At 60.5% G+C, this 12,158-nt stretch overlaps 1 protein-coding gene across 1 annotated transcript; it reads left to right on the top strand.

Annotated features, from left to right (window-relative positions):
- Positions 1-1,276: 1,276 nt before the first annotated feature.
- Positions 1,277-12,152, top strand: ARHGAP35 (Rho GTPase activating protein 35; the record flags this gene model as incomplete). The annotated part of the gene is made up of 6 exons (XM_026061073.1): positions 1,277-5,186; positions 7,416-7,560; positions 10,386-10,463; positions 10,926-11,057; positions 11,498-11,603; positions 11,933-12,152. Coding segments are annotated over exons 1-6 (4,377 nt in total), but the record flags the coding sequence as incomplete, so codon positions are not given.
- Positions 12,153-12,158: the final 6 nt, after the last annotated feature.

A 12,158-nucleotide genomic window follows, 5' to 3' on the forward strand; every position in this document is an offset into this window, starting at 1 on the left:
GGAAAAAAACTGGATTTTCCCAAACCGGATTTGTTTCCGGAGGCTTTTAAAAAGGTCTCTGTGGTGGTTGGTTTTATTAGAGCGAAATATCTTGTGTTTTCACGTGTTTTAGCTCGGTCGGATGTGGTGGTATCCGCAGTTTGCCCGGAAAATAGGAAACGCCGAGGCTGTATCCCGAAATACGGCGGGCGTTGGGCTTCCTTGGGCGCCGGTTCGCCTGGGAAAAGGGAAACGCCGAGGCCGTATCCCGAAATACGGCAGACGTTGGGCTTCCTCGGGCGCCGATTCGCCTGGGAAATGGGAAACGCCGAGGCCGTATCCCAAAATACGGTGGGCGTTGGGCTTCCTCGGGCGCTGGTTCACCTGGGAAATGGGAAACGCCGAGGCCGTATCCCAAAATACGGTGGGCGTTGGGCTTCCTCAGGCGCCGGTTCGCCCGGGAAATGGGAAACGCCGGAGCCATATCCCGAAATACGGCGGGCGTTGGGCTTCCTCGGGCACCGGTTCGCCCAGGAAATGGGAAACACCGAAGCTGCATCCCGCAAATCCCTCCTTTTCCTTTTTTCCTGTCGCCTTCGGATCAGGTAACTCGGCCGGTTGCGAGGGGTCAAACGCGGTTTGGTTTTTGGCGCTCGAACGTTCCGGTAGGTTTTTTATTTGTCATTTTTTTTAGTTTTTCCACCCTTTTTTTTTCCCCCTTTTTTTTTTCCAAGCACAAAAACCTTTCGCCTTCCCAGCTGCCTTCGCTTCCCGGGTAATTCGGTCCCGCCGGAGAACCGGTCAAACCGCATTATCCGGACATCAAAGCGCGAGGCAGCGCGCCGGCCCTGCGTTCAAAGGCCGGCGGCTTCGGCAACGGCGACGCGCCACTCGGCACCCGTTTCCCCGCGCGCTCGGAAAACCCTTCGGCGTTTCGGGAAACCCGGCAGCGCCGCCGTAGGCGAAGACGGCGTTTCCGTCGGTCCCGGGGGGGACGAGCGGGTGAAGCCGGATCCCCCCCTGGGAGACGGGAAACGAGGGCGGAAGTCGGGATGGAGACGCTGTGTTGATGTAAAAATAAAGACCCAAACCCACCGTCTCGGAGTCGTTTCCATCCCGAGGTCGCGCGGAAATTCGGCGTTGTCGCGCGGAAATTCGGCGTTGTCGCGCGGAAATTCGGCGTTGTCGCCGGAAACAGCCCATTTTTGGCCGTAATCGCAAAGCTAAAATACTGATTGCTCTTATTTCTTTTTCCTTTCCCGTTTTTCCCAGGGGGAAACGTCGGCTGCCCGATGACGGGAATCGGCAAGGACTGAACGGCGGCTGGTGCGCACGGTATGGGAACGCCGGACGCCGTCGCCCCGGCAGCCCGCCCGCGCTGATCGCCGCCCCGTCCCCCCACCACCGTCGCTCCCGTCCCCATCCCGACGAGCTCCGACCTCGCCCGGAGCCCCGGCGCCACTCATCCCCCCCCCTCGGAAGCGGTCGACCCGCGACAGGATGTGCGGACGATGATGATGGCGAGAAAGCAAGATGTCCGCATCCCCACCTACAACCTCAGCGTGGTGGGCTTATCCGGCACGGAGAAGGAGAAGGGGCAGTGCGGCGTCGGCAAATCCTGCCTCTGCAACCGCTTCGTGCGGCCCAGCGCGGACGACTTCCACCTGGACCACACGTCGGTTCTCAGCACCAGTGACTTTGGAGGGCGCGTGGTCAACAACGACCACTTCCTCTACTGGGGCGAGGTGGCCCGCTCCCTGGAGGACTGCGTGGAGTGCAAGGTGCACGTGGTGGAGCAGACGGAGTTCATCGATGACCAGACCTTCCAGCCCCACCGCAGCACCGCCCTGCAACCCTACATCAAGCGGGCCGCCGCCACCAAGCTCGCCTCCGCCGAGAAGCTCATGTACTTTTGCACCGACCAGCTGGGCCTGGAGCAGGACTTTGAGCAGAAGCAGATGCCCGACGGGAAGCTGCTGGTCGACGGCTTCCTGCTCTGCGTCGACGTGAGCAGGGGCATGAACAGGAACTTTGACGAGCAGCTCAAGTTCGTCTCCAACCTTTACAATCAGCTCGCCAAAACCAAGAAGCCCGTCGTGGTGGTGCTGACCAAGTGCGACGAAGGCGTGGAGCGGTACATTCGGGACGCGCACACCTTTGCCTTAAGCAAGAAGAACCTCCAGGTGGTGGAGACGTCCGCCAGGTCCAACGTGAACGTCGACTTGGCCTTCGGCACCTTGGTGCAGCTCGTCGACAAAAGCCGGGGCAAGGCCAAAATCATCCCCTACTTCGAAGCCCTGAAGCAGCAAAGCCAGCAGATAGCCGCCGCTAAGGACAAGTACGAGTGGCTGGTGAGCCGCATCGTCAAGAACCACAACGAGACGTGGTCCAACGTGAGCCGCAAGATGCAGGCCTCGCCGGAATACCAGGACTACGTGTATCTGGAAGGGACGCAGAAAGCCAAGAAGCTCTTCCTGCAGCACGTCCATCGCCTCAAGCAGGAGCACATAGAGCGCCGCCGGAAGCTCTACCTCGCCATGCTTCCTCAAGCCTTTGAAGCGCTCATCCCGGACCTGGACGAGATCGATCACTTGAGCTGCGTGAAAGCGGAGAAGCTCCTGGAGGCGAAGCCCGACTTCTCCAAGTGGTTCGTCGTCCTCGAAGAGACCCCCTGGGACGCCACCAGCCACATAGACAACATGGAGAACGAGCGCATCCCTTTCGACCTCATGGAGACTCAGCCCGCCGAGCAGCTTTACGAAGCTCACCTGGAGAAGCTGCGGAACGAGAGGAAAAGGGCGGAGATGAGGCGAGCTTTCAAGGAGAACCTGGAGACGTCCCCCTTCATCACGCCCGGCAAGCCTTGGGAGGAAGCGCGCAGCTTCATCATGAACGAGGACTTTTACATGTGGCTGGAGGAATCCGTTTACATGGAGATCTACAGCAAGCACCAAAAGCAGATTATCGAGAAGGCCAAGGAGGAGTTTCAGGAGCTGCTCTTGGAGTATTCGGAGCTGTTCTACGAGCTGGAGCTCGACGCCAAGCCGAGCAAGGAGAAGATGGGCGTCATCCAAGACGTCCTGGGCGAGGAGCAGCGATTCAAAGCTCTGCAGAAGCTGCAGGCCGAGCGGGACGCCCTCATTTTGAAACACATCCACTTCGTGTATCACCCCACGAAGGAGACCTGCCCCAGCTGCCCGCTCTGCATCGACTCCAAAATCGAACACTTGATCAGTTCCCGCTTCATCAGGCCGTCGGAACGCAACCAGAAGAACTTGCTTTCCGATTCCAGCATCGATAGGATCAACCTGGTGATCCTGGGCAAGGACGGCCTGGCGCGCGAGCTGGCCAACGAGATCCGGGCTCTTTGCACCAACGACGACAAGTACGTGATAGAAGGCAAGATGTACGAGCTCTCCTTGAGGCCCATCGAGGGCAACGTCCGGCTGCCCGTCAACTCCTTCCAGACGCCCACRTTCCAGCCTCACGGCTGCCTCTGCCTTTACAACTCGAAGGAGTCGCTCTCCTACGTGGTGGAGAGCATCGAGAAGAGCCGCGAGTCGACCATCGGCCGCCGGGACAACCACCTGGCCCACCTGCCCCTGACGCTGATCCTGGTGAACAAGAGGGGCGAYGCCAGCGGCGAGACGCTCCACAGCTTGATCCAGCAAGGGCAGCAGATCGCCAGCAAGCTGCAGTGCGTCTTCCTGGATCCCGCGGCCGCCGGCATCGGCTACGGCCGCAACATCAACGAGAAGCAGATCAGCCAGGTGCTGAAGGGCTTGTTGGACTCCAAGCGCAACCTGAACCTGGTGAGCTCTACCTCCAGCCTCAAGGAGTTGGCCGACGTGGACCTCCGCGTCGTCATGTGCCTGATGTGCGGAGACCCCTTCAGCGCCGACGACATCCTGGGGCCCATCCTGCAGTCGCCCGCCTACCGGCCCGCCCCGTGYGCCAGCAGCAGCTCCGTCCTCCTCGAGCTCTCCATAGGACCTCACCGACGGCGCGTCGAGCTCTCCGTCCTCTCCTACCATTCCTCGTTCGGCGTTCGGAAGAGCCGCTTGGTGCACGGCTACATCGTGTTCTACTCGGCCAAGCGGAAGGCCTCCTTGGCCATGCTACGTGCCTTTCTCTGCGAAGTGCAGGACATCATCCCCATCCAGGTGGTGGCCCTCACCGACGGCTCCCTCGACATCCTCGACAACGACCTCGGCAGGGAGCAGCTCACCGAGGGCGAGGAGATCGCCCAGGAGATCGACGGCAAGTTCGCCGCCCTGCCCTGCGGCCAGCCGCAGCACAAGCTCGACGTCTTCCACTCCTTCTTCAAGGACGTGGCGGAGAAGAAGACCATCGTCGAGGCCACCCACATGTACGACAACGTCGCCGAGGCCTGCAGCACCACGGAGGAGGTGTTCAACTCGCCCCGCGCCGGTTCGCCTCTCTGCAACTCCAACCTCCAGGATTCCGAGGAGGATATCGAGCCGCCGTCCTACAGCCCCTTCAGGGAAGATCCGGCTTTGCCCGCCTTGCCCAAAGACCACTCGAAGCTTTCCATGGAGCTGGAAGGCAACGACGGATTGTCCTTCATTTCGGCGATGAGCGCTTTCGAGAGCAAGCTGAACAACAAAGTGCCTCCGCCGGTGAAGCCGAAGCCTCCGGTGCATTTTGACCTCGCCAAGGGCGATCTGACCTACTTGGAGCAAGGCCCGAGGGACGGCCAACGGAAATCGGTGTCTTCCGGCGCCTGGCTGCCCGCCGACGGCTTCGACCCTTCCGACTACGCYGAGCCCATGGACGCCGTGGCGAAGCCGAGGAGCGAGGAGGAGAACATCTACTCGGTGCCTCACGACAGCACCCAGGGCAAAATCATCACCATCCGCAACATCAACAAGGCGCAATCCAACGGAAGCGGCAACGGCTCCGACAGCGAGATGGACACCAGCTCCCTGGAGCGCGGCCGTAAGGTCTCTGCCGTCGGCAAGCCCGTATCCTATCGGACCCGGTGCGCCCGGCTCGGCAGGTTCGCCAGCTACCGCACCAGCTTCGGCGTCGGCAGCGACGACGAGCTGGGTCCCATCCGGAAGAAGGAGGAGGATCCGGCTTCGCAAGGCTACAAGGGCGATAACGCCGTCATTCCCTACGAGACGGCCGACGGCGAGGATCCGAGGAGGAGGAACATCTTGCGGAGCTTGAGGAGGACCACCAAGGTGAGCTGGCCCTTTCCGCCTCCGCTTTGGGGGGGGAGGGGAACGACTTGCCGCCGCGGCAGTCCGAAGGGATCCGGGCGCCGAGTCCGAATGACGAGGGGGGGGGAAAAAAATCCCAAAACCACAACGGTTGTCGGAATTTTTCCCTGCGGATGCTGGGTTTTTGGAGGCGTCTCGTTCGCTCGCTAACGCGCCGCCGTGCCTGTGACTCCGGCCTTTCCGGAGCGTTCGGCTTCGCGAGCGTTTGTCTTCTCCGCTTCCCGAGGAAACGCATTCCGCCCTCGGAAATTACCGGGGCGGCTTTGAATTCCCTTGGGAGCTGCAATTAATTAGCTGCCGGGCGCCTCCGTTAAAACGGAGCGGGAGAAACTCGGTTTAAGACCTCGCGTCTTTTAAACGAGTCTCCTGCCATGATTTGTTGCCGCTTTTCCCTTTGCTTATCCCGTTTTTCCGGCGCGGTCTCGGGAGGGGGAAGCGGCCGAGGCGGCATCGCTCTCCGACCGTTCCGCGCCTGTCGCCGCGTGGCCGGATCAAGAGGGGTAAAGCGGAGCGAGCCGTCGCCGCGCTCAGAGCTGTCCTGCCCCTGCCGAAGCGGCTCCGAATCCATCTCCGTATCCGTCTCCATCATCCGTCACGCTTYGGAAGACGGAGACTTGGAGGCGCCGGCTGGATTTCTCGTTCCGACGCTGCYGGACGTCTCCTTAAAAACGATTAGGAAGCGATTTAGGCGGGTGGCGGAGGATCCGGGAGCGGCGTCTTCCGCGTTTGGTTGCGGATCCTGGGCTGCCGGCATCGTCTCGCCTGGATTTTCCTACGTTTAGGTGGAAACGGGGCTCTCGTCCGGCCCTGCGGTTCGCGCCTCCGCGGTAGGTGCGGGAACGCCGCTGGGCGGAAGCGCTCGTAAATAGGGATAAGCCGATCTTGGATGCCGGCGCGCCACTTCCCGAGCTCCGTGGTCCGCGCGCTCGTGTTTTCACGGAAAACCGGATCCTCGGAAAATAATCCACGGCGGGGATTACCGTGGCGCGAAGCGGTAGTCGTTTTTCGGAAGCGGCGTGCTCCGGATCCGCTCGGATGCCTTCCGACCGCGGAGGAGCCTCCGTCGAAAGCGCTGTATTCCCGATTTCGGAGGAGCCGGCCGCCGCGCCGAATCCGAGCCCGGTGAACGGGGCCTTTTTTTTTTTTTGCCRCAACAACCTATTTTTCGCTTTCCGCGGATATTTTCAATTCCCRGATGAAGCCGGGCTCTCGCCCTCGGCGGGACGCGTCCCCTGCGCCGGAAAACGGGATTCGCTCCGCGGCCAAATCCGCYGCTGCCGAAAACAGGCCGCGCCGGCGCCTTGATGCCCCGCTGGAGCCGGCGAAGTCCCTCGGCGCCCACTGAGCCGCCGGCAGGGAAATAGAGACATCGGGATCGGGATTGGGATTGGGATCAGGGCCGGCGCCGCGGCGGGATGCGGCCTCCGGGTGGGCGGCTCCGGCTTTGCCACCTTCCAGCCGGAAAACGGTATTTTGGGAGGGCGGTTTTGGCGTTCGGACGTGGCGCTGGCGCCTCTTCCCGCGCCAGCCGGCTTTTGCCGGGGCAAATCTGGGATTTGCGCCGGGAATCTCAGGCCGGGAAGACCCGCAGGGTTGAGTTTCCTTGGGATGCGGCTGCAAATCCTCGGTGCTTCACGTCCTTCCTGGGTTTTTGCAGGGGAAAATCCTTTCCCTATTTTTTTTTTGCAGGGAAAAATCCTTCCCCCCATTTTTTTTCCCTGGAAAATCAAACCATCTTTGCCGTGAAGCCTCCCTTCCCRGGACCTGTTTTTTTTTCAGGAGTTTCTATCCAATTTTTCCAGCTCCRGGATCAGGCTGATAAAACAAATAATCCTTCCGCATTATCCGGGCTCGTTGTGCTGATTCCCGGGATAGGGGAGGGAAACTGGGATGCTCTTAACCGTTCCAAACCTTTCACTTGCTCCGCGCTTCCTCAAACCAGCCGGACTTTCGGAAAGACCCAACGGGCCGTTTTCCGAGGGGCGACGCAGCCGGGCGGCATCCGCGGAGAAACGGAGCGGCGGATCGCCTCGATCGGAGCCGCTTTTCCTTGACCGCAGCTGAGGCGGCACTTAGCTCCGCAAGGAGAGCGCCGAAACCCCCCCCGAATCCGGGGATTTCCCAAACCGGCACCTTTTTATTTAATTTTTTAACCGTTTGCCCTAATTCCGGCGTGTCCTTTTCCCGCAGAAACCGAAGCCGAAGCCTCGGCCGTCCATCACGAAGGCCGCGTGGGAGAGCAGCTATTTCGGAGTTCCCCTGAGCCACGTGGTGACGCCGGAGAAGCCCATTCCCGTTTTTATCGAGAGGTGCATCGAGTACATCGAAGCGACAGGTAAGAGCTCTCCCGCCGCCGCGCTTCCGTCCGGAGCAGCCGCCGACGGAGAGGTTTCGCCTGCCGGAGACGTTCGCTTCCGCTTTCTCTTTTTTTTTTTTTCCCTTTTCCGGAAAGACTCGGGAGAAAGCGAGAGCGGAGGCTTCGCCCGGCTCCGACGGAAGACTCGAGCGCTCGAGGGGTGCCGGGAAAGGGGGAAGGAAAGGGAGAAGGAAAAGGAAAAAGCGGCTCGAACGCTTAGGGAAACGGAGCGTCTCTGCTTCCAATATTTCCTAGTGAAACACGGTGGCTCCCTGAATAGCATCCAGTGCCGTATCCGCCTCCGGGCGTGACGTAGGAAGCTGCCGGTGTGGGATGCGGGGATGAATTCCCAACGGGGGCTTTGGCGTTCACTTCCGGACCCCGCATCCTCCACCCAGGATCTGAGCCGAGCTAAAATCCCGCTGGCTCCGGGTGCCTTCGGGAGCCGACGGTAGGAAAAAATTCCCTTTGGAGCCCGGAAGCGGCGCAGGTTTTGCTTCCGATCCCGCTCTCCTCGTGGCGTTTCCTCCTCGTGCGGCCGCCCGGCGATCCGGATCCTCCCGCGCTCGAGGCGACGGGCTTAAACGAACTCTTTTCCCTCTAATCGGAGCGTAATTGGAAAACGCGGACAGGCTGCCCGGGCCCTCCGGCAAGCTGGATCCCGGCGTTAAAACCTTTCCGGCTTCACGCGATTTGGAGCCGAGCGGGAAAACGTCGTCGCCGGAGGGGCTGGATCGAACGAATCCCGGGCCAATAAATCCTCTCCGTGTCGTCCGCGCGCTTAGCTCCGATTTAATAAACCCTCCGCCATCCGCCGGATCCGATAATTCACGTTTCCCTTCCGGTAAGCGCTCGCTTTAGCCGGATCGAGTTCTCCGAAACGCCGGCGAAGCCACGCGGGAGGAACGAAACCCTCCCCRGCCCGTTCCCGGCCTCTCCGAAGCTTTCCGAGCGGCCGACGCGGAGCGATTCGGGAGGGGGCAAACGGCAGTGCTTCGGATCCAAGTCCAAAATAGCCAGTGGGTAAGGAATACGTTCCGAGCCGGTCCCGCCGAGGCACCTCCGGACTCTCTCCGTGCACCGGGAAAGAGCCGAGACGCCTCYGGGGAGAAGAGCGCAACCGAAATTTGGCTCCGCGGCCGCCGGAGCCGGGAGCCCACGGAGCAGCTCGGCCGCTGYCTCCGTATTTCCCACCTCTTGAGGACAACGCAGCGCTCGGAGAAGGGAAATCCGGAGGAATCCCGGTGCCGGAGCCGGGCGAGACGGTCACCGCCGGGGCCGGAGAAGAGGGCGCCTCGGCGGAGCTTTTCCGTGTAAGAAACCCCCCAAAAATCGGATTTGGGGCGAAACGGTGAAGTTGAGCCGAAAAAGCTTCGCACGGGTTTTCCTGACCTCGATTCCCGCGGAGTCCATCCGTCCCGGAAGGGCGGGATGAAATTAAGGGAAAAGGTAGGATTAAGGAAGGAAAAAACGGATTAAGGAAGGAAAAAAGGGATTTATTTTCTTTGCCTACGTTAAACCTYGCGAGCGAGGCTTTGGCGCGGGCTCTTTTCCCGAGGGAAGYGCCGGAAGGCCGAGGGGAGACTTYGGAAAGCGCYGCGCGGCTCCCGCACCAGCGTGCCRAGCTCYGGGCTYGGAAACGCYGGATACGAAATGGGAATTGCGYGCYGAGCCAGGGCTGAACGCYGGAAATAGCGCGGAAAAAAGGGGGCATCCGGAGCCCGGGATTAACATGGGAAAACGGATATAAATTCTTCCCGCTTCGGAGTAGGAGCCTCCAAACTTTTACGTTTCGGGGAGCGAGACCTCGGCAAAGCCAGGAATTCCCCCTTCGGACGCCAGCAGCCGGACGGCAGCAAAAAGACAGATTTTTTCCTCCGAATGCGGCTCATCCGTATCTGCCTTTCCCTGCGGATTTCCAGCGTTGCCTCCACCGGCTCGGTGCGATTTGGCCCGGAGTGAGGGCGATTCCTTCCCCAAAACCTGCCGGCGACGTCGCCCTCCCATAAAAATCCCTGACGCCGGAGCGGGCGATTGGATCAAGCCAGAAATTCCTCCTCCGGCACCGGCTTTACTTTATCCTTACGTGTAATTCGGCGGCAAGAACGGCGCGGATCTATTTTTCCCCCCCTTTCCGAGGGGAAACGCTACATCCCGGATTTCTGTAGCGCCCTAAGAGCCTCTCTCCSTATTTAACCTCCGATTTCCTAAGCCTGATTTTCCGGGTGGGGGGAACGGCAGCCGGAGCACCGGAGCCATCTGCAAGGCGCATTCGCACGCACTTTCAGACCTCCCGGAAAAACGGATTCCGGAGCCGCCTCCGTCGCGGGCTCAACATCCCATTTCTCCAAGAAGCGGCAAAATCCCGTGGTGCGTTTTTCCCGGACGTTTCCGCCACGCAGCTGGCAGATCCGGCCGTTGCCCTTATTCCAGCAGCGGATCCCTGTTCACCCCTCAAACCGCCGTAAGTGCGACTCGGGTGAATCTAAAAGGGATCTAAAATCCTTGGAGATCCAGAGCGCCTCTCCCCTCCTCCTTATCCAGCCTTTTAAAAATCACCCGGAATGGTGTTCCCGGGAAGTCGATGGGGCCGAATCAGCCAGCAAGCGGATCACGGGAATCAGCCGGAGACGATCGCCCGGAGCCGGCTTTGATTTTTTTTAATTTTATTTAGGGATTAGGAAGAAGCAGCGGCGCAGCCGGAGGTTTCTCCCATCCCTCGTCCTCGGCGGGTGAAATGCCCCCTTTCCCGCTTCCCTTCCTCACCCTGATTCCCGTTTTTTTTTTTTTTCCCCATTCCATAGGCTTGAACACGGAGGGCATCTACCGGGTGAGCGGCAACAAGTCGGAGATGGAGAGCCTGCAGCGACAGTTCGATCAAGGTAACGGCCGCCGCGTTTTCCGCCCGCGGTTTTCCGCTCGCTCCCGGTGCCCTGCCGCAGAGTGAATCCCGCCCGGAGCATCCGGAACAGCTTAAAAAAAAATCCCGGATCCGGCGGGTGTTTTCTGGAAGGGGGAGAAGCCCGTTTGGGTGCCRGCTGCCTTTTCCACCACTATTTTCCTAGTCAAACCAGGGATTTCGGAGCCCGGGTGGATAAACGCCGCTGGGTGGCGGGAATTGCTCCGTCTTTTTTTTCCGGAGGGTTTTTATTCCCCTTCCCGAGGGCCCTGCGGAAGAATCGCTCCGACTTTGCCCCCTTTATCCTCCCCGTCTGCCTTCGGCTCCGTGTGGAGCCGACATCCTCCCACACCGCGGCGCCGCAGGAGCCGGTTTCGAGGCGGATTCTCCGCCCGGATCCCTTCCCAAATCCGGATTCGAACCGTTCCGACTCTTCCCCTCGCAGATCACGGGCTCGACCTGGCCGAGAAGGACTTTACCGTCAACACGGTGGCCGGCGCCATGAAGAGCTTCTTCTCCGAGCTGCCCGAGCCCCTGGTGCCCTACAACATGCAGCTCGAGCTGGTGGAAGCCCACAGTGAGTAGTTTTCCAAGCGTTTTTCCGGAAGGATTCAGCCCATCCGGAAAAAAACCCTCCTGCCGCTTTATTCTTGGCATCCACCCGGCTGGGAGAGCCGGGAACGGACGCGAGCGGCTTCACCCACGAAGCGAAAGCTTAGAGCTGGCGGAGCCAAATCCTTCCGGAGYGGCCGAATGTCTTCCGAACGTCCTCTCCACGTTTCAGGAGGGGTTGTCTAAACCCGGGAAGTCGGGAATGGCATTCCCTTCCCAGCTCCGCTGCCTTTCCTTGGTGCCACCTAAAGGGAGAGAGAAGCAACCGGCACCGGAGCCGTCACAGTCGCTCCTGGGGGGGGGGGGTTTAACCCGCCAAATCTTGCCGAAACACCCCGAAAAAGCGAGCGGATTAACTTTTTTTTTTTTTCTTTTTCCCGTTTTTTCCCAATCCCTTCTTGCCAGAAATCAACGACCGGGAGCAGAAACTCCACGCGCTGAAGGAAGTGCTGAAGAAATTCCCCAAGGAGAACTACGAGGTCTTCAAATACGTCATCAGCCATTTGAACAAGTACGTAAAAACCCCCCAAACCCCCCCAAAAAAACACCTCAAAAAAACCAGGTTTCCTTCCCGCCCGGCTCGGCGGGAGCCGGAGCGAGAGGAATGCGCTGCTTCCGGTGCCATCCCGGCTGCCGCTCCGACCCCGTAGCCATGACCGAGCGGGGAAGCGGCTCTGGAGCTGCATCACCGCCGTTTCCCTGGCGTCTCTCGTTGGGCGCGCGGAGCCTCGAAGCTCCCGTTGCGGTGGGGGTCGTTTCCGCGCCGGGAGCGGTTCGGGAAGGGGAAAAAGCGGGAGATTCCGGGCGGCCGGTGACGGTGTGTTGTCTCCGTCGCCGCAGGGTGAGCCAACACCACCGCGTCAACCTGATGACGAGCGAGAACCTCTCCATCTGCTTCTGGCCCACGCTGATGCGGCCCGACTTCAGCACGATGGACGCCCTGACGGCCACCCGCACCTACCAGACAATCATCGAACTCTTCGTCCAGCAGTGCCCCTTCTTCTTCCAGCTCCGAACCGCTTCCGAGCCCCTTGCCGCCGCTTCCGGAGCTTCCGGAGCTTCCGGC

This window comes from Apteryx rowi, unplaced genomic scaffold (genome assembly GCF_003343035.1).
Source record: "Apteryx rowi isolate R43461 unplaced genomic scaffold, aptRow1 scaffold_1747, whole genome shotgun sequence".
Classification (NCBI taxonomy): Eukaryota; Metazoa; Chordata; class Aves; order Apterygiformes; family Apterygidae; genus Apteryx; species Apteryx rowi.